This window comes from Prionailurus viverrinus, chromosome D3, assembly GCF_022837055.1.
Source record: "Prionailurus viverrinus isolate Anna chromosome D3, UM_Priviv_1.0, whole genome shotgun sequence".
Classification (NCBI taxonomy): domain Eukaryota; kingdom Metazoa; phylum Chordata; class Mammalia; order Carnivora; family Felidae; genus Prionailurus; species Prionailurus viverrinus.
Window position 1 is genome coordinate 87,973,284 of NC_062572.1, and position 23,183 is coordinate 87,996,466.

At 36.9% G+C, this 23,183-nt stretch overlaps 1 protein-coding gene and 1 pseudogene across 5 annotated transcripts in view; one reads left to right on the forward strand and one right to left on the reverse strand.

Annotated features, from left to right (window-relative positions):
* The window catches only part of RTTN (rotatin), a 188,611-nt gene that overhangs the window by 67,004 nt on the left and 98,424 nt on the right, over positions 1 to 23,183 (reverse strand). For all 5 annotated transcript variants that reach the window (XM_047828310.1, XM_047828308.1, XM_047828307.1 and 2 more), the window contains 6 exons: positions 18,190 to 18,344; positions 13,611 to 13,830; positions 6,241 to 6,369; positions 5,664 to 5,774; positions 3,716 to 3,874; positions 2,136 to 2,207 (listed from right to left, as the gene is read on the reverse strand). In XM_047828310.1, the coding sequence (XP_047684266.1) occupies positions 2,136 to 2,207; positions 3,716 to 3,874; positions 5,664 to 5,774; positions 6,241 to 6,369; positions 13,611 to 13,830; positions 18,190 to 18,344 (846 nt within the window). The remainder of the gene's footprint in view (positions 1 to 2,135; positions 2,208 to 3,715; positions 3,875 to 5,663; positions 5,775 to 6,240; positions 6,370 to 13,610; positions 13,831 to 18,189; positions 18,345 to 23,183) is intronic.
* Positions 10,292 to 10,799, forward strand: LOC125149407 (60S ribosomal protein L27a-like; annotated as a pseudogene).

Below are 23,183 nucleotides of genomic sequence, written 5' to 3' on the forward strand. Positions count from 1 at the left end.
CTGTGCTGACCGCTCAGAGCCTGGAGCCTGTTTCAGATTCTGTGTCTCCGTCTCTCTCTGACCCTCCCCCGTTCATGCTCTGTCTCTCTCTGTCTCAAAAATAAATAAATGTTAAAAAAAAATTTTTTTTTAAATAAACATTAAAAAAATTTTTTTTAATAAATAAAGTACCACTAAACTTTTAAAATGTTGGGGGACAAATATGAGGCTACCAACCAATCATAACGCTAAATGAGGACACTTAGAAACCAAAAATAATAACCAAGAACAAGAAGAAAATCTAAGTTTATTACAAACACAAAAAAAATTAGACTTATTTTCCTAATTTTGCTAAAGACTAGCAAAAGTTTCATTATCAAATACTATTTTGGATTGGAGCAGCTCTCAGAATTTCAGATTCTGGCAGAAGAGCCCAAAAGCTCATTCTAAGCACTATTTTCAACTTTGTAGTAGAAAATTAATTCTGTGATAAAAACATGGAGAATAACAAAACCATGCAGTAAGCATGGTCACTAGCAAGACAAAGGAACTGTGCCCTATTTAACTTGTACGAGAAAAATGTGAACATCTACACATGCTTCCGTAGTATAACAAAATGTCCCATGAGCTCCAATAGGACCCAGAAGTAGTATTACTCTAGCTTTTATATTACAGCTATTTCAATACTAAAAAATTCGATGGCATTACATTACCAAGCTTATAATACACAAGTGTCACTCGTTTAACAACGGGACTAGTGGTGATTTGCATTTGAGCCAAGAACAACACCTCTTAAAATCTAGTTATTGAATAACAAGCATCAAAACCACTACACCAGTAACATAAATATTAATCCTGTGTATTCTTTCCAGTTTTGTCTCCTATGGTTTTATTATGAGGCAGATGGTGAATAAGCAACCAGGATGAGAAGGCATGAGATGAAGGATGAGAAGAACTAAGTGGGAAAGTGGCGTGGGATCTTCCATAACTGGCAGAGTTAAGCTGGGTGTGTCAAGTGTGGAAAAGTGAACCTTCCAAGAGTTTAATGAGATGTGGGCCTTAACAACCACCTGGATCCACACTTCACATCACTGCCTGAAAAGCTGTCTTCACAAAGGCTCAAGTGGATTCAGCAAGTCCTCCAAAGATATGTTCTAACAAAAATTTCAAAAGAAACCTCAGATTTGTCTAGGACCCTGGAGAGTGAGGTACAATAGTGTGATTAACAAACACACAGAGAAACAGCACATCTTACCTCCCCAGTGACACCGTTTTTCTATCCTCCAAATCATCTAAAAAGCAGTAGGCTGCAAAAAAGCTAGGTACTACTAGACTCAACATTCAGAACATGAAACAAAAAATTAATCCAGTAAGAACCAAAGAAAGACAAATTATGACCTTAACTGCACTAACCCAGAAAAGGTTAAAAAAAAAATGTTAACAGTAACACATACCTAAGTATAAATAATTTTGTGTATAACTATTAAATTACAGAGGTATATACTGTGTGGGTATGAGACCAGCTAGACTCAAAGCAAAGGTGTGATTCAGGGCCAGTTATTTAAACCCTCTGTGTGAAAGCTTCTTAATCTACAAAATGAGGATACTAGTGGCCCACAACTCAATTACACAAGTTAAGTATTAAGTTAAATAATGTTAAGCTCCTAGAAGAATGCGTAATAAACTCTATATTAGCTATTAATGTTTCTGTACATGGTGAACATGTTATCTATTATTTCTGCTCAAAACTATTTTTAACGTTATGGAAAAGGATTTGTAAATCTGATCAAGCACAAAAAAAAAAATTCTACATTTTTTTTTAAGTTCATTTATTTATTTTGAGAAAGAAAGAGAGACAGCATGAGCAGGGGAGGAGCAGAGAGACAGGGAGAGAGAGGATCCAAAGCAGGCTCCACACTCTAAATGGGGCTCGATCCCACAAACCGTAAGATCATGACCTGAGCCGAAATCAAGAGTCAGACACTCAACTGACTGGGCCACCCAGGCACCCCTTCCAAATTCTCTTTTAAGAGGTCCTGTTGACATAAAGTTTCATCAGTGACAATATATGTGTATATATGTATATATATGCTGAAATTTAATCATCAATTAATCTCAAATATCTACCAGCTTGATAACTGTTTAAAGCTACCCACCTGCCAAGTATAATCCTTTAAAATTACTGAAGGCATTGGAATTACAAGGAGATTCTGAAGAATAAATGCAGCCTAAAATAAAAAAAAGAAAATGTCAATACTGCCATCTTGCTGTCATCTCTGAAATAACCAATATATCGAATTTAATAATAAAAACCATATCACTGGGCAACTGCATATACTGAGACATCATTATGAGAATTTGCCAAGCCCGTTTCTTGTTATATGATGACCTAACAGTGAAGGAAATTATTTCATCAGGAAATATATTTTTTCCTATTTCAGAATTTTATTTTTCCAAAAAAATGATCTATAAAATATACACTGTTCTGGTAGCAGTTAAGAAATACACGTTCACACTTCTATTATTTCCTTACACACACACACACACACACACACACACATCCTTCCCTTCCCCTCACTCCCTGACTATCCCTCTCATACAAGCTGTTCTCAATAAAAAAGTCCCAACTAGAAACACAAACCACAAATGTCCAACTTTACCTTCTAGGTCCTTAAGATGGTCAAATTAAGTAATGGTACTAATATGAACACTGATTATGTATACAGTGAAAGATTGTGGTATGAGGGGTGAATAACGGGGGTAACAGAGGGGATCCAAAGAGAGTGAAATTTGCGACCATCTTAACTTGAAGTCAATAGATACCTTTAAAGTTGGTGAATCAAGCGGAAGCTACAAGATTAAGCATTACTACTTAAAAACAACAAGAAAACTACAGCATTTGGATTTTGGAACTGGGAACTGGCAAATGGCGGGCCCTGGAGCTGCTGTTTTCTTCACAAGCCTCAGATCACTCTTGCATCACTGTTTTTAAAAATATTTGCATCGAGGGGCCCGTGGGTGGCTCAGCTGGTTGAGCGCCTGACTCTTGATTTCAGCTCAGGTCATGATCTCACGGTTTATGAAACTGAGCCCCATATTGGGCTCTGCCGTAACAGCTCAGAACCTGCTTGGGATTCTCTTTCCCCCTCCCTCTGCCCCTTCCCCGCTCAAGCTCCCTTTGTGTATGCTCTCTCTCTCTCTCTCTCTCTCAAAATAAATAAACATTAAAAAAGATTGCATCAATCATTTCAATAAAAGCGGCAATAAAATGAAGCCACAAATTATTTAGAAAGAATTAAAATAGGGTTTACTTTTCCTCTTATATATAACTACTACAGAGTTATCTGACAGCCATTCATCTTAAGTAAAGCTCTATCTATAGATATTAGAGATTCATATGCCCTGAGGTAATATGAAAGTAACTTTTTTTCCCATGAACTACCTTTTAATGTATGATAATATAAAAGAATTCATATAAAAATATACCAAATTCTACTTTGGTCTTCTCAAAATAAAGGACTCCAGTATTTACTGTGAATTAGTATCTTTTTTATTCTCTACCAGTATTTTATTTGAGGTTTTACTTGCAGGTACAAAAGATAATGGCCAGCAATCAGTCCACAACATAGAGGATACCACTGATAAGTCATTCCCAAGAGAGTATGGTTTACAAAGACCATACGACCACGAGTTTCTAAGGCTGAATGGGCACAAGGTGCTAGGCGGACAGGCATACCTCCCTGCGCACCACACTGCATTCCGACTGGTCCAGAAGAATGTTCACCACAGTCCCCCAGAGCCCACCAGAAATGTTCTGACAGCTGTTTGCCAAGGCCACACAACCTGTTTCAAGGGTGGTCAGTGCCGATCCTAATCCCAGTGAAGTGAACCTCACCTGTTCAGATGAAAGAAAAGCCGTCAAACCAAAGAACCCAATTCCTTAACATGAACTCTTAATTTCTCTGGTACGTAAAATATCATGCTTTTATGGCACTGTCTTGACGATCCAAAATTATAAGACACTTATAGAAAACAGTGTCCTATAAATTTATGAATGAATAAAAATCCTATTCCATCAAACAAGCGATATAGAAAAGTTCAATAAAAGCAAATGTCACAGAAAGTCAAAACCAGGTACAAATAAGAATAAAAATTATAGCTCACAAGCCTTTCTAGGAGAGCACAGAGTGCTTACACATTTTTTTATGAATATGATTCCTGTTTATTCCTCATTTTTAAAGAGGTTATCTATTATTTTCTTCTCCATCCCTATTAGTGCTTCTTCCAAAAATGGCTTTAACCTTTTTGAAACTTCTTTGCAAAAAGAAATAACTGAACTGTCTTTCCCTAAAGCATTTAGTATTTTCCCCAAAATTACTGTAAAAGAAAAATGTTTCAAGTAAGATTAATGTGCTGTAATATGTTTGCCACAGTACCACTGCTGTGTGAGCTATGCATTTTGGTTGACTTCTGAATTCTGATTCTAAAACAGTTTCACTGGAAGCTACAGGATAGCAAAAAACAATGTGGTCATCACATGGTCAAGCAAACAAGTCTGATGTATATAAAGAATAGAACCTGTATGTTCAGACCAAATAATGTTTCTAAAAACCAAGGTTTTTATTGTAACAGAATATAATCATTTCTTGTTTGAAGTTAATGGACGGTGCCCATAGTTAAGAGTTAAGTATCTGATACAGATACTTAAAAATTTGCTAGGAGGGTAGATCTTATGGTCAGTGTTCTAATCACAAAAATAAATAAGAGGACAAGAAGTAACTTCTGTAGGTGAAGGATATGTTTACAGCACAATTGTGGTAATGATTTCAGAAGTATACACTTATCTCCAAACTCATGAATTTGTACATATTAACTATGTACAGATTTTCCATGTCAATCATACCTCAATAAAGTGGTTTTAAAAAAGAGGTAAGTGGACAAATGGCTACAACTGGAAAATTTATTAATAACATAAAATTTTGCGCCATAATCGTACTATTCTATTAAATGACACACAAATATCACTTGGCAGCTATCCTTCTAAATTCTTTGAAAATGGCTGGGCTTCTCCAATAATTTTTCACTGTTCTCTCTAAAAGTGAAAGTTTCTATAATCCTTTTTTTTTTCTATTTTTAATCTGTACTCTAATGAGTGTGATTGAAGAGGGTCTGCTATGAACTAACCGAACTGTATCCCCTCTAAATTCCTATGTTGAAGCCCTAACCCCTAATATACCTAAACCTGATGACAGAGCTTTTAGGATGTAATTAAAGTTAAATGAGGTCATAAAGGTGGGGTCCTAATCTGATAGGATTGGTGGCCTCATAAGAGGAGGAAGGTCACATGAGCACACGGTGAGAAGGCAGCTGTCTGTAAGCCAGAAAGGAGAGCCCTCACCAGAACCCAACATTACTGACACCTAATCTCAGATTTCTAGCCTCCAGAACTATAAGAAAATAAATTTGTTTTCTGAGCCACCTCGTTTATGGTATTTTGTTACGGCAGCCCAAACTGACTAGGAGAGAGTAAACAGCTGAAGGTACAGTCACTAAAATAATCTCATTTTGGAAAACACAAATATATGCATATACATATACGTATACATATACGTATATGTATATATTTGTTTGTTTCACTTGTTTTTAATCTACACATAATGGACTCCATTTTCCTTCACACTGACTTCTGGGTCTCGATCAACCCATAATGGAATCAACCAAGCCAATCCTTGCTGAGTAGGGGTCTGGTCTTCGCTGTGACTCCCCAGAGGCAAGAACCAGAGTGACATCCACTCCTAGAACGAACAAAAGGAACAGAGACACATTAGGTAAGGCTCTAGGAATACAACAGAAAAAGTTTAAAGTAACTTTTACATTTAAAAATTTTTTTACTCAAAACAAAGTTAAAATGTACTTAAGACTTGGCTTTAATTTAGTATTTAGCCAAAACAAGGCAAACAAAAATCTCAGTTTCTACTTAAAAAGTTAAACAAAACAACTTGTCTTCAAAACAACTACCTCCCCCATGATTTAGACAAAATGTAGTTCTCTAGAGCCAGATTTCAATCAAAATGTATTTCAAATAAAATTCAGATTTGTGTAATACACAACTTCTATGGAACATCTCAGTCAGAAGTCATTTCTGTCTCCTAAGAAGAAAAATCAAATGAGATATTTTCATATAGGCTTGAAACGTGTGAGACACAGCACATTCCTTGTCTAGCAACTGTTGAGAAGACAGGCGGCTTCTGATGCTCTCACCGAGCTCTGGGCTTGGGCCATCATCTCGTGGGATAAGTGAAGCAAACAAAGAATTGTGCTCTTGGTGACCCCTTTTCCCATAAAGGACATCGCATTTCCTCCACGCTCCACGTAAAAAGAAGTAATGACCTGAAAAAGCACAAACAATATTATGGTGACTTTGCTCTGAGTGGTATATAAAAACAAATACATAACTCTCTACTAACTTGTCTGATTTGAATCTTAACCACATAAAGTATATACAACATTCTTAGTTTATACATTAGGTTTTGTGTTACTAACAATTAAAATAAATATTCTTACTTTAAAATTTTCTCCCTTTGGAACTTGTACAAAGATGTATAGTATCCTCCTAGGAGACTTCTGTAATTTAGAATATGCTCATGCATTTTTCAAATGATACAGTATCCTTTAAGTAACAGAGTTTACAACATCTTATTTAAAAAATACACTTAGGGGGCACCTGGGTGGCTCAGTCAGTTAAGCGCCTGACTCTTGATTTCAGCTCAATTCATTATCTCACAATTTGTAGGTTTGAGCCCCACAATAGGCCCTGCTCTGTCTGAAGCAGTCTGTCTCCCTCTGTTTCTCTCTGCCCCTCCCCAACTATGCACGCACACTTTTTCTGTCTCTCTCTCTCTCTTTAAACAAAAAAATAAATAAACATTTAAGACAAATATTCAAAGTGACAAAAGACCACTTATAATTCACAAAATTTTAGTAAGAAAAGGAATGCTAACTATATTTAAATGCCAACATACTATAAAGGAAAAATCTGTTTTGAGTCAAAACAATCGAAACTACCTATTATCTGACCAATACAACGTCAAGTATTTCAGTTCATTCACCCAAGGACTCTGGATGCTTTTATCCATCACAGAATCCTTTAAAGTAAGTCATTTTGTCTTAAAATAGAGACTACTTTTCAGTTCATGCAGCAGATTATTTCAAAAAGATGGCATAAATTGAGGTGCCTGGGTGGCTCAGTTGGTTAAGCATCTGACTTTGGCTCAGGTCATGATCTCACAGTCTGTGAGTTCGAGCCCTGCGTCAGGCTCTGTGCTGACAGCTCAGGGTCTGGAGCCTGCTTCGGATTCTGTGTCCCCCTCTCTCTCTGCCCCTCCCCCACTCACACTCTGTCTCTGTCTTTCCAAAAATGAATAAACACTAAAAAATTTTTTTTTAAAAAAGATGGCACAAATAATAAATCATGATAGGTATAGCTTATTTAACAGAAGCAATTTATTCATAGATAATATGGGATTTGTATGTTACATCAGAATTTTCATAAACCAAATAATTATATATGATGTCTGAAAAATAACCCAAGATTGTCCAGGAGCTGAAATTATAGGTGACAGGCTTTGCTCTACTACACACTCACGTGTGTATGTTTGAAAGTTTTCATAATTAAAAGTTTAAAACTTTAAGGGACTATCTTAAGAATAAGACACTTGAATGATTCAAGCCCTTCTTGTCTTCCGCTAAGTCAGTGGAGACAGCTACAGTATGATGGTTTCATACCCAGTTGGTAAGTGACAAGCCAAGAATTTAGGGATTATTTCCTTTCAATCTGACCTTTTGGTCATATCTGTGGAATTATACTCTATCTGTCTGGTTTTAAGAATTTAATTATCACAGTTTATGCACTTATCATAATGTATCATGCTTAGTTTAAAAGCCTCATTTCTCAACCATGAGAAGCAAATATTCCCATTCTATTTTCACTATGCAAAACAAAATACCTATACTAGAAATACAGCTCCCTTCTGAAAAGGAGTCCGCTTTAGTGAGAAACTATAAAGCAAATCATTTGGACCAACAATGACTTTGTTTCAATGTCTATTCACATAAGCCTTACTTGATTCTTTAGTAGGAAAATAAATCTAAATGTTTACTAATTATGTAACTATGCAAAAGGTCCCAAGTAAGATTTAATGGGACTCTGCCACAATGTCTAACAAGTGACAGATTTCTTCATATTATTTTCCTGTCACTTAATGTGAAGACAAAAAGATTTTCTTCCCAAGACGTGTAACGCATGAAGTATACTCCTCTGTTTATACCAAATCAAGATTTGCTAACCAAGTTTTTCTTAACTGTGGAACATTCTAAAACAGGGATTGTACTTTTTTATCTACTCCTTAGCTAATACATTTGCCTCAATTTCTCACCTAGAACTAAGAAACCCTTTTGTTCTCCAATACCATAGAAAGCTCCTTTTAATTCCTGGTATTTGAAACACAACGTGTGATCTGAATCTTACACAGTTTCAAAAACAAAAAGCACTCCCGATAGTTTCCAAATATAAACAATGTTAACACCTAACTTCTTCAGTCACTGCTGTAGTCAACGCTCACATATATCCCTGATTGGAAACAGGTAAGTCACTTCATAGAGGAGATGAGTTCCAAAAGGTTTATAAATGGAGTATATACAAATTACATTACACACAATGCTATAAATTAGGTACTTGTATATTGAATTATATTTTAAATGCATTAGAGGATCTGACTTTTTAAAAAATTGGGGCGCCTGGGTGGCTCAGTCAGTTAAGCATCCGACTTCGGCTCAGGTCATGATCTCGCGGTCCGTGAGTTCGAGCCCCACGTCAGGCTCTGTGCTGACAGCTCAGAGCCTGGAGCCTGTTTCAGATTCTGTGTCTCCCTCTCTCTCTGACCCTCCCCCCTTCATGCTGTCTCTCCCTGTCTCAAAAATAAACATTAAAAAAATTTAAAAAATAAAAAAATAAAAATAAAAAATAAAAAATACTACAATAAGGTCTTTAAGCTAACATAACTGTTCTAAAAATTCATCCATTTCTGTATGAATGTATAAATTCTGTGTTATGACACCTTGAAGGTTAGAATAACTCATCATACACTGACCATGTGTACTTTTTTAGTATTTATAATTATTCCAGAAAAAAAGTTTATTCGATTAAAACAGCTACACTCAAATTCATATTCAATTTTATAGTACATATAAGAGTATTTAGGATTTTGAAATCTTTTTAACAAAATAAGATATACTTTTGAGATAAATTCTAGTTACTATCATCTGAAGCATGGTTTACAGCTGAATACACAAACATCACCTAAAGCATGATTTAATGATGAAAGCACAAAAATTAAATACACATAATTTATATATTCATTTAAATCACATTTCTATATTACTCAAACTGTATTCTAATTTAAAACCACATGTAAGATACATATAAATTAAATTAGTTGTTATTTCAACAATATGTGCCAATCACTATGTTAGGATAATGGGAAGCTATGGGTTAGTGGAAATGATACAAAGGTGATTCCCACAAGCTTACAGTCTAACAACAGATCAACGTGTAAAACAAAATAGAGATACAATGTCTTAAGCACCATAATAATGGCATATATAAACTGTTACAGGTATACAACCTAGGAAGAGGCCGGTCACTCTTCCCTGAGTGTGTATGTCTGGAAGATAAGAAAAGACTTCCTAAAGGAGGGTAAATGAATAAGAGAGATCTTAAACTCTGTATACAGACTGCCATCTGAAAAGAGAAGATATTATAGGAAGAAATAGACTTTTAAAATAAGTTTTATTGGGGCGCCTGGGTGGCTCGGTCGGTTAAGCGTCCGACTTCAGCTCAGGTCATGATCTCACGGTCCATGAGTTCGAGCCCCGCGTCGGGCTCTGTGCTGACAGCTCAGAGCCTGGAGCCTGTTTCAGAGTCTGTGTCTCCCTCTCTCTCTCTGCCCCTCCCCTGTTCATGCTCTGTCTCTCTCTGTCTCAAAAATAAATAAACGTTAAAAATAAATAAATAAATAAATAAATAAATACGTTTTATTTAGTGAAATGGGCCAAATAAAACTGAAACTTCAGAGATGTGGGGGGGAAAAATAAAACTGATATAAGATTCAAAATGCAAGATTACAAAACTCCTTATGCACTTGATAGAGAGCTTTGGGTTGTAAGGTTTCAGCTTTTAAAGCAGTAGCTGGTGGCAGGCAGACTGTGTGACTGCAGGTGGGAGCACACAGCATAAAGAGGAATGGCTGCTGACATGCCATCCAGACTAGGGAAGACCCAGAAACTTCGGGGCCACGTGAGCCACGGCCACGGTTGCATCAGCAAGCACCGGAAGCACCCCGGAGACCAGGGGAATGCTGGTGGCATCTCCACAGGATCCACATCAACAAATATCATTCGGTTGGCACGAGGCATTACCACTTAAAGAGGAGCCAGAGCTTCTGCCCAACTGTCAACCTCGATAAACCTTGGACGTTGGTCAGTGAGCAGACACAGGCAAATGCTGCCAAAAACAAGACGGGAGCTGCTCCCATAACCGATGTGGTGCGAGGGGGCTACTGCAAAGTCTGGGGGAAGGGCAAGCTCCCCAAACAGCCTGTCAGCATGAAGGCCTGAAGCCACATGGAAGAAGGTTCATTAAATACTGGCAAGTGCGTTCCAAAAAAAAAAAAAAAAAAAAAAATAGGAAGTTATGGATACAAGTTGGTCGAAGCATCCCATGTCTAGAATGCCCATGATATCAATCATTCATCTCTGAAAATCTAACACTGCCTCCTCGAAGAGCCTTTGCCGACGTCCTAATACAGTTAAAGAGCCCAACCTCTGACTATCATTCAACCTTGACTATCACCGAGCCTTTCAAGACAAGCAATGCTGACAGATTTGGTCAATAAGGAAACAATGAGTCATTTTTAGATTCAGACAGGTTATTACTTAACGTTAAAAACAAAAGCAATAGTAGCCAAAGAGCCAGCTCCCAGTCTCTTTCGCAGGGTGACACTGAAACAGGGGGGCCAGATGACAGCAATGCAGATAGCAGGGCACTCTGCGGAGGAGCCCAGGCCCCGCTGCAGCCGAGCTGCTTACAGCCTGCAGCTATCCTGCAAGGGAACTGAGGCAGAAAGCCTCACTCATCAGAACCCAGGAGGTAGTAAGAAACAGGCTCGTGACAGACATCCCAGGAAGAGTGAAGCAAGTAAGAAACAGTCTTGTAGCAGTTCCTCACAAGCCTCCCATGTTCTCATGTTCCAGAAGGATCAGAGGAAGCTCTGCAAGACTTAGATAAGCTGTGATTAGGCCTTGCCTCTGTGGACGGCGTGCATAAAATGCAAGGCTGGCAGGGAACCCTGGGGAAGCTCTTCTCTAACAGGACTATGTAGAACTACATCATTGCTATATTTATGACATCATACTAAAACTATACTGACCCAAATGATGAAAATGGGGCATATCAGAACGTGTGAGATAATGTTAAGGCCATGCCTAGAAGGTAATTAGAGCTAAAAATACTTGAGAATAGATTTTTAAAAAATCAGTGAAATAAGACTATCCCAAAAAAGCCACAAATTAAAACAAAAGGAGAAAGAAATAAGCTTAAAGAGAAATTAATGAAATGGGGTAAAACATTAAAGGGAGGATCAACAAAGTCCACCGTTCATTCTTTGAAAAGAATGATAATAATAAAACATACAAACACACAGTAAGACCAATCAAGAGAACTAGAGGAAAGAATAGTTTAATACCTCGAATGAAATGGGACCTCCCTCTAGATCTGACAGACATTTAAAGAATAAGATGATTTGATGAATAATCTTAGGGCTAGGAATTCAAAACTTTAGATAAAATACTAGAAAAACATAACTTACACCAAAAATTAAAAATCTCAAAATTCTAGATTTAAAAAATTCAATTCATTTACAATCTTTCCCAAAAGAAAACTCCAGGTCTGAATTGCTTCATCATCAAATTGTACTAGACATTTAAGCATTAAATACCACCAATTCCCATCAACTATTTCAAAAAGAAATAAGAGTTACATAAAAATAATTTATACATATAAAGATGGACTAATTTTGATATTAAAACCTGACAAAAGTTTCCTGAGAAAGAAGACAGATGCAGTCATTATAAAACCATTTTCTGCGTAAGAAAATTGGTAGAATTCTAAAAACATTAACAAACTAAATCTGTTAATATATAAAAGGAATAGTACATCACAACCTAAGTTGAAATTCTCCCAGAAGTGCAAGGATGTTTAAAATTTTTAAATGAATCAATCTAATCCATCACCTTAATGGAATACAGGGGAAAAAAAATCATGTTTATCTTAAAAGATACAGAAAAAGCATTATACACTTGCTATTAAAAAAAAAAAACACCTTGGTAAAGCAAGACTAAAAGAAAACTTACTTTTCTTTACTTAATTGAAAAAAACTACCATAAACAGCATAGTGAGAGGTGAAAAATTAAAGGCCTTTCCTTTGAGTTTGGAAATAAGGATTGCTGGGTAGATGGCTCATATATAAAAACTGAGTACACTTCTACACATTCAACAATAGTTAGAAAATCAACTATCAAAAATTCATTTTCACTGAGAGACAAGAATATTCATTGAAGCAGGATCCAAAATGGCTCTCCATTAAAATAAAAAAACCAAAATATCTTTCAACACTGTAGCGTAGTGAACGCTGGACAAGTAAACTAACTCTACCTACAGGAAGCAGGATGAACAAGTCTCAGAAGCATACTGATGACAGAAAGCAGTCATATGATTCCATTTTACAAAACTTAAAAAATCAGGAATTGTTGCAAACATGTACGCATAATTAAGTGGTAAGATTACCAAGAAAAGTAAAGAATGATTACCATCAACTCAAAGTAACAACTACCTTTCAGGAGAGAAGAGCTCAAAAAGGGTGATGGCAAATGTTCCCTGGGTGCTGGCAATGCCTGGATCAGGCAGGTTCACTATGTGATGCCTGAGCTATGTATGTTCTGTGTAATCTCCACATATGTGCTGTATTTCACAGATAAAAAGGATAGACAACATAAGTGAATATATTACCTAATGAGGGGACTTAAATGTAAGCCTTAGTTTATTCTTCTTGAAAATGAGTGTACTCTAAAAGTGATCTTACATATTTATTAATAAAAATCATTAAAACACTTAACACATTATAATGAGTCACAGGAATACTGCAGAATAATCTACATTAAATATACTGATACACAGAACGCACCTAACACTGTGCCCGGCATAGGGGCGCCTGGGTGGCTCAGTTGGTTGAGCATCTGACTTCGGCTCAGGTCATGATCTCACAGTTCGTGAGTTCGAGGCTCTGTGCGGAAAGCTTGGAGCCTGCCTCAGATTCTGTGTCCCCCTCTCTCTCCGCCCCACCCCTGCTTGTGCTCTGTCTCTCTCGGTCTTTCAAAAATGAATAAACATAAAAAAAATTTTTTTTTAAATAAAAAAAACACCATGCCTGGCACAATGGGAATGATCAATAAACAGTAAATAGCTATTCTTTGGGGTTGTTACTATTTAGTTACAGTCACTGGTTATTTTCACTTACTTCAAGAAGACCTGACAAGTACTTGACACAAATTTCAAATGGCTTTGTGAGAGGAGAGTGTGAGCTCCATCCCGGAGATGCCGTGAGGTGAGCCATCCCTCGTAAGGTCCTCTCGAGGGAAGGCAGGCCATAGAAGTGAGGGGCATCAGTGACTCTCAGGCTCTGGAGCAGTCTCAGGGCCAGCTGTGTCTGGAAAACGTGAAGAAGTTCCAAGCATTTCCTGTGTATGTAAAGCAAGGAAGAAAAAAATCAACAAGAGAACAAGTGTGATGGGCTAATGGGTTAACTTACTGATGGCAGAGAGTTACTAACAACTTAGTATGTCAGAAAAATACGAACCAGGAGAAATGGTGGTCTCAAAACAAGGCTTTTCAAGGAAAACATAGTTAAAATATGAGGTGAAAGACCAGTAACAATTACACTGAAAAAGAGATAAGTGATATTGGTATTGGTACCCAAAAATAAAACCAAAAATTAGAATGGAAAATTAAATGCATACTTTAAATGAGTTAAATTGGCATATATTAAACCTATACTTTTAATCATGTGGAATCATTCAAAAATTGAATTTTTAATTAGCTGAAATTGTTTTCCCCAGAAAGCTAAAATAAAAGGTTTTAATGAGTTTGACACATAATTTACATGAAACAATCAAGAGAACATTTTTTTTTAGGAAACAAAATCCCTGAAACTAATAGGTAGGCAAAGATCCAAAGATGAAATTCCTGGGAGAAGTATCAGCATGTGACAAAGCTTGAATAAAATCTGAAATTTCCTCAGTTATACAGATTTTTAGACTCCAAAACTGATGACTACTATGTTTTTACATATTACAGTATTACAGTATCATATGTGTGTAGTTGAATTACAGTATTATCAGTATAGTTGAATGATTTTTAAAGATCATAATTCTTATACACCTGACATCCAAGTGCTTTTAAAGTTTTAGAAACACATATAACTTGCAACAAAGCCTAAAAGTTATTTGTATAAATTCATATTTCCCACAGGTCAACAGCAAAGTACAGCTGACCAACAACAAAGTACAGTTAGAGGCACTAACCCCATGTGCCGTCAAAAATCCTCATATACTTTGTGACTCTCCAAAAACTCAACTAATAGCAAACTGTTGACCAGAAGCCATAAACAGTCAATTAACATAAAACAGTCAATTAACACACATTTTGTATGTTTTCTGTTATAATACTCTGTATTCTTACAAAAAGGCAAGCTAGCGGAAAGAAAACATTATTATTATTTTTTTTTTTTAAGTAAACTCTATGCCCAATGTGGGGCCTGAACTCAAAACCCTGAGATCAAGAGCTTCATGCTCTACTGACTGAGCCTGCCAGTTGTCCCGGTAAAGGAAAATATTATCAAGAAAATCATAAAAGTACTATACTGTATTTATTCAAAAAAATCCGGGTATAAATAGACCCACATAGTTCAAACCTGTGCTGTGCAAGAATCAACTATAATCTAATCAACAGTATTAAAAAATGTTCTTCTGTTCTTTAAATTAACATACCAGTCATTCTCATTTTCTGCCCCTCTTAACGCTTGCAAAAGAAAACTACGAAAGGAAATAGTGCCGCTGCAAATATCTAACCAATCCCAGTTCAACCGCCACCAGTTCCCTCTCCTAGTCCCTGTGAACATTCCCCAAGCTCCACACCCAGTTTGTCTCATAACCACGCAAGTTCCTCTCAACATCCAAGAACAGTCCACAGCGCTGTTTCTCAAAGTCTAGCCCAAGGACTACCTATGGTGCTTGCCTAATATGTACATTCCTGAGCTGCTGATAATATTTTAACAAGTCCCCCAGGAGATTCTATACACATTACAGGTCTAACTGCACAGAATCTACCATCAATGGATTCACTGTTTTTGTCTTCAGCACTTTAATAAGGTATCAATGTACATAGTAAAACTCACGGATCTTATAGATACACGACATAATTTATGTATGTATATAATCATGCAACCACCAAGCATCACAACATATAAAACATTCTCATCACCTCAGAAGGTTCCTAGGCGACCCTCTCTAGTGAAATTTTTATTGACTTGTATTCTAAATTTACTAATCCTCTTTTATACTGTGTCTAGCCCACTATTAAGCCCATGCGATGAATTTTTTACTTGAAAAACTGTAGTCTCCATTTCTCTGCTATTGATATTCTCCATAGTTTTACCAATATTGCCCATATTTTCATCTAACATATATTATATTTATATTTAAAATATTACTTAGGGGTGCCTGGGTAGTTGAGTCAGTTAAGTATCCAACTTGATTTCGGCTCAAGTCATGATCTCATGGTTCCTGAGTTCAAGCCCCATGTCAGGCTCTGTGCTGACAGCCTGCTTGAGATTCTGTCTCCTTCCCTCCTTGCCCCTCCCCCACTCATCCTCTCCCTCTCAAAATAAACTTTAAAACATAAAATATTATTTGTAGTAATAATTTATATTATATAACATAATTACATTTATATTATATTATTTATACTATAAGTTATATTATAATTATGATATAATATTATAATATATATTATAATAACATAAGAATAAAGTTCCTGTAATAGTTGACATCTGTGGGTCTATTTCTAATGATATTTTTCTCTGAACTACAGGAGACATTTTCCTACTTCTTTATAGTTCTCCTCATTTGTGACTGTATGTCAAACCTTTGCATCCAAGAGTTACTGAGGGGCACCTGGCTGGCTCAGTTGGTAGAGTATATGACTCTTGATCTCAGGGTTGTGAGTTTCAGACCCACATTGTGTATAAAGATTACTTAAAAATAAAATGTTTAAAAAAAAAGTTATTGAGGGCAAATTACGTAATAGTTTCTCATAGAAATGGCTTTCAGATCTAGTCAGGTGTTGAATTGAATTAGGGGTATTTGACACTTTGGTTTGTTTCAAATGTTATGTGTGGGGGATCAGGTCTTTCCCTCCAGCAGAGACTTGGGATCGCAGCATAAGAAGACCTCATCAAATAGAAAACTTTTAAACATCAAAGGACACTACCCAAAAAGTGAAAACATAACCTACAGAATGGGAGAAAAATTTGCAAATCATATTTGATACGATATTTAAAAAAAAAAATTTAATCTTTATTTATTATTGAGAGAGAGAAAGAGAAACAGCGTGAGCAGGGGAGGAACAGAGAGAGGAGACCAGAATGTGAAGCAAGCTCCAGGCTCTAGGCTCTGAGCTGTCAGCACAGAGCCTGACGCAGGGCTCAAACCCACAAATTGTGAGATCATGACCTGAGCCAAAGTCGGACCCTAAGCCGACTGAGCCACCCCGGTGCCCCATATTTGATACGATATTGATGTCCAGAATATATAAAAAGACAGCTCAACAACAAAAAAACAAACAACCCAATGCAAAAATAGGCAAAAAGACTTGAATACACATTTTTCCAAAGAAGATATACAAATAACCAGTAAGCACAGGAAAGGATGCTCAACATCATTTTTCATGAGGGAAATAAAATCAAAACCAAAATGATTCCAGTTTCTACCACTAGGATGGCCATAAGAAGAAGTGTTACAGAGGACATAGAGAAATTAGAAGACTTATACATTGCCAGTGGGAATGTAAAATGGTGTAGCTGCTATGGAAAAGAGTTTGGCACTCCTTCAAGAAAATAATCACAGAGTAACCACATGAGCCAGCAAGTCCAGTCATAGGTGTATACGGGGGAACTAAAAACATGCGTTCACACAAAAACTTGTATGTAAATGTTCAAAGCTGCATTATTCACAATACTCAAAGGTAGAAACAACTCAAATGTCCACCACCAGATGAATGGATAAACAAAATGTGGTCTATCTGTACATGGACTACTGTTCAGTCATAGGAAGCAATGAGCACTGATATGCACTAGAATATGGATGGAGCTTGAAAGCGTGATGCGAAATCAGACACAAAAGATCATATATGTCTGATTCCATTCATATAAAATGTACAGAATAAGTAAATTCCCAGAGAGACAAAAATTAGTGCTCGGTTGCCACAGGCTTGGGTAAGGGTACAAAGTTTCTTTTCAGAGTAATGAAAAGAAAGAATTAAATGGTGACAGTTGAACAACATTGTACACATACCAAAACGATTCAATTGTATACTTTAAAATGGTTAAGATAGTAAATTTTATCTAATTAAAAAAATTTTAAGTCAGAATTATAGACACACATTGGAAAATCATCTATGTAGTTAAAAAAAAAGTCATAAAGTCACAGAAATGGGTATGATTGCTCAGATACATGTATAGAGAATTAAGAGAGGACCAAGAGACAGTAAAATACTGTGTGTGTATGTGTGAGAGAGAGAGAGAGAGAGTGTGAGTGTGAGTGTGAGTGTGTGTGTGTGTGTATGTGTGTGTGTGTGTATGAAATTAAAATCAGGCTATACAAGAGACTTCATTGAAATGAAAACAAACAGACCACAACTGATTACTACTGAAGTCTTGCTTCCTCAATTTGAAACCAGTAAGCAAGTAAGACTCTTTGGAAATCAAAACGAAACTAGTTTCTACATGAATGTCCCCGAACCTTCAACAACACAAATGGTACCTGTCAGTAACTGCCATGAAACTGAGCAGCAAGGTATTGAAAAGAGCAATCAGTTCTTTCTGCACTTGTTGCCTGACAGCGGTCCGGATGTCATCTGTTTCCTCTCGTGCTTGTGACTCCGTCAGAACCAGCAGGTCTAACAGTGGGTTTGGACTCTAAACAATAATATTAAAAAAAACACGTTTATTCTCTAATTGAGCTGTATGTTGTTCCTATAAAGATTTTTGTTGCAAATCACATTCTGGATTACCTAAGAGTTATATTACCTAACCTGTAGCTACGGGTCTCTAGTGCATTAGTAGAGATGCTCTAAACTCAAAAGGTGCTTCATATGTTATCTCAACAGAAGAACAGCACATCTATTACAGAAAACTGAGGAAAATATAAAGAAGCACAATGAGAAAAACAAAAACCCCATGATCACACTTCACAGAGATAGCTGCTATGAGTAGACTGCTGTATACTATCCTCATTGTGGGAGAATAAACATAAACAGAATTCTAATTCTGTATTTTTAACAAAACTGAGACCAAGTGAAAAAATCCGCTATAATAACCCCTTTTTAAACATGATGTTGGGGAACCTGGGGCGCTCAGTCTGTTAAGCATCTGACTTCGGCTCAGGTCATGGTCTCGCGGTTCGTGGGTTTGAGCCCCAAGTCAGGACAGCTCAGAGCCCAGAGCCTGCTTTGGATTCTGTGTCTCCCTCTCTCCCTATGCCCCTCCCCCACTCATACTCTGTCTCTCAAAAATAAATAAACATTAAAAAAATAATTAAAAAACAGGGGCACCTTGGTGGCTCAGTTGGGTAAGCTTCCGACTTCAGCTCAGGTCATGATCTCACAGTTTGTGAGTTCAAGCCCCACATCAGGCTCTGTGCTGACAGCTCAGAGCCTGGAGCCTGCTTCAGAGTCTGTGTCTCCCTCTCTATGTGCCCTCTCCCCCTCGTGCTCTGGCTGTCTCTCTCTCTCTCTCAAGAATAAATATTTAAATTTTTTTAAATAAAAATAAAAAAATAATAAACATAATGTTATCAGTATTTCTTCAAACACAATATTTTAATATCTGATTATTTTTCAATCATAAGGATTTCCACACCAACTACTAAATCATCAGTGATTTTTAATTTCATGGAGATGTGCAGCAGGGTGTTCAACTCAGATTGTATCTGGTGTATGAATTCCAAGCTATGATATTACTAAATCAAAATAGTTTTAACAGTTTTAATGTTTTCAACATATATTGCCAAATTGTCTCTACAAAACATGCACCAATAGACATGACGATGCAGGGTGGGAGAAGATCACAGCATTCAAGCCAATGCTGAGTATTATTACTGCTGTCATCTTTGCCGATTTGATAGGCTGAGAAATAAAACTAGTATTATTTAAATTTTTTCTTGTTTCCCAACTTTGAAAAAATGTAACTAAAGAAATGTCACAGGGTTATTTTTAATAATACTAAGAACAGAAAATGTTACATTAACCAACAGCATTAAAGACAGCTGGAATAGTTATTAATCAAAGAAAACAAGATTCCTCCATTTAATTTTTTGATGAAGCTAGAAGATGGGCGTTTTCTTATTTTACAGATGGGCAAACAGGTTTATAAAGAGGTTACGTAACTTGTCCAAAGTCATACAAATGAACAAAGCAAGGATTCAACCTGAGAATCATCTAACTTCAAATATGGTTAATATCCTGTTCCCTGTATTACATCACATCAATACTGCATATTACAACATAAAAGAAGAGATAAAATGTAATTGGTATTGTTATGAAATCCTTCACCTAAAGAACTCAAAAAATAACTGCATTCTTTTGGGGGAAAAAATTTTTTTTAAATGGGAAGAAAATTCTAAGTTGTTTATATTACGTACTATGTACCATATACTTCAATCAAGTACACAGAATTATAAATAATACAACTGTGACGGGTGCCTGGGTGGCTCGGTCAGTTAAGCGTCTAACTCTAGATTGCGGCTCAGGTCATGATCTCACGGTCGTGGGATCAAGCCCTACATCGAGGTCCACACTGAGCTTGGGATTCTCTCTGTCTCCTTCTCTCTCTGCCCCTCCCCAGCTCATGCTCTCTCTCTCAAAATAAATAAACATTTTTTTGAATAATATACCTGTGGGACTTTAGAAAGTATTGGTAACAGATGTTTTCTTTTAACTTACTTTACTATGTTCCATACCTAAAGAGCATTTTGTCTTTTCATCTTTTCCTTTCATCCTGAACAAGAAGTACCTCATTTGGATCAAATAAAATTACATAATACATAACTATAACTTCTACATTTTATATAGGAATAAAACAATCAAGATACACATTTAGTAAGTCATAAAAATAAATATATATACTATAGTATTCTCAGCTCCAAATAACCAAAGGCTGAATTACACCCACCTTTCCTCCAACTCTGATAAATACTGACAAGATGAACAAACCTGGGTTTGGTTTTTTTTTTTTTTTTGACACAGTAAATTTTAATTTCCATAATATCAAAGTGTTTTTTTTATTTTTTTAATATGAAATTTATTGTCAAACTAGTTTCCATACAACACCCAGGGCTCATCCCAAAAGGTGCCCTCCTCAATACCCATCACCCACCCTCCCCTCCCTCCCACCCCCCATCAACCCTCAGTTTATTCTCAGTTTTTAAGAGTCTCTTATGGTTTGGCTCCCTCCCTCTCTGACTTTTTTGCCCCTTCTCCTCCCTCATGGTCTTCCGTTAAGTTTCTCAGGATCCACATAAGAGTCAAAACATATGGTGTCTGTATTTCTCTGTATGGCTTATTTCACTTAGCATAACACTCTCCAGTTCCATCTACGTTGCTACAAAAGGCCAGATTTCATTCTTTCTCATTGCCAAGTAGTATTCCATTGTGTATACAAACCACAATTTCTTTATCCATTCATCAGTTGATGGACATTTAGGCTCTTTCCATAATTTGGCTATTGTTGAAAGTGCTGCTATAAACATTGGGGTACAAGTGCCCCTATGCATCAGCACTCCTGTATCCCTTGGGTAAATTCCTAGCAGTGCTATTGCTGGGTCATAGGGTAGATCTATTTTTAATTTTTTGAGGAACCTCCACACTGTTTTCCAGAGCGGCTGCACCAGCTTGCATTCCCACCAACAGTGCAAGAGGGTTCCCATTTCTCCGCATCCTCTCCAGCATCTATAGTCTCCTGATTTGTTCATTTTAGCCACTCTGACTGGCGTGAGGTGGTATCTCAATGTGGTTTTGATTTGTATTTCCCTGATGAGGAGTGACGTTGAGCATCTTTCCATGTGCTGGTTGGCCATCTGGATGTCTTCTTTAGAGAAGTGTCTATTCATGTTTTCTGCCCATTTCTTCACTGGCTTATTTGTTTTTCGGGTGTGGAGTTTGGTGAGCTCTTTATAGATTTTGGATACTAGCCCTCTGTCTGATATATATTTGCAAATATCTTTTCCCATTCCATTGGTTGCCTTTTAGTGTTGTTGTTTCCTTTGCAGTGCAGAAGCTTTTTATCTTCATGAGGTCTCAATAGTTCATTTTTGCTTTTAATTCCCTTGCCTTTGGGGATGTGTCAAGTAGGAAATTGCTGCGGCTGAGGTCAGAGAGGTTTTTTCCTGCTTTCTCCTCTAGGGTTTTGATGGTTTCCTGTCTCACATTCAGGTCCTTCATCCTTTTGGAGTTTATTTTTGTGAATGGTGTAAGAAAGTGGTCTAGTTTCATCCTTCTGCATGTTGCTGTCCAGTTCTTCCAGCACCATTTGTTAAAGACACTGTCTTTTTTCCATTGGATAGTCTTTCCTGTTTTGTCAAAGATTAGTTGGCCATACATCTGTGAGTCCAGTTCTGGAGTCTCTATTCTATTCCATTGGTCTATGTGTCTGTTTTTGTGCCAATACCATGCTGTCTTGGTGATTACAGCTTTGTAGTAGAGGCTAAAGTCAGGGATTGTGATGCCTCCCACTTTGGTCTTCTTCTTCAATATTACTTTGGCTATTCAGAGTCTTTTGTGGTTCCATACAAATTTTAGGATTGTTTGTTCTAGCTCGGAGAAGAATGCTGGTGCAATTTTGATTGGGATTGCATTGAATGTGTAGATAGCTTTGGGTAGTATTGCCATTTTAATAATATTTATTCTTCCAATCCATCAGCATGGAATGTTTTTCCATTTCCTTGTATCTTCTTTAATTTCCTTCAAAAGGTTTCTATAGTTTTCAGCATACAGATCTTTTACATCTTTGGTTGGGTTTATTCCTAGGTATTTTATGCTTCTTGGTGCAATTGTGAATGGGATCAGTTTCTTTATTTGTCTTTCTGTTGCTTCATTATTAGTGTATAAGAATGCAACTGATTTCTGTACATTGATTTTGTATCCTGCAACTTTGCTGAATTCATGTATCAGTTCTAGCAGACTTTTGATGGAGTCTATCGGGTTTTCCATGAATATCATGTCATTTGCAAAAAGTGAAAGACTGACTTCATCTTTGCCAATTTTGATGCCTTCGATTCCCTTTTCTTGTCTGATTGCTGATGCTAGAACTTCCAACACTATGTTAAACAACAGCGGTGAGAGTGGACATCCCTGTCGTGTTCCTGATCTCAGGGGGAAAGCTCTCAGTTTTGCCCCATTGAGGATGATAAAAGCTGGGGTTTTTTAAGTATTTTTTAAATTTTTTATTCTTTTTAATGTTTGTTTATTTTTGATAGAGAGAGACAGAGTATGAACAGGGGAAGAGCAGAGACAGGGGGAGACACAGACTCTGAAGCAGGCTCCAGGCCCTGAGCTGTCAGCACAGAGCCCGATACAGGGCTCGGACTCACAACCACGAGATCATGACCTGAGCCAAAGTCGGATGCCCAAGAAACTGAGCTACTCAGGCACCCTATTATTTATTTATTTTTGAGAGACAGAGAGAAAGAGACAGACAGAGAGACAGACAGACAGAGGACAAGTGGGGAAGGAGCAGAAAGAGAGGGAGATACAGGATCTG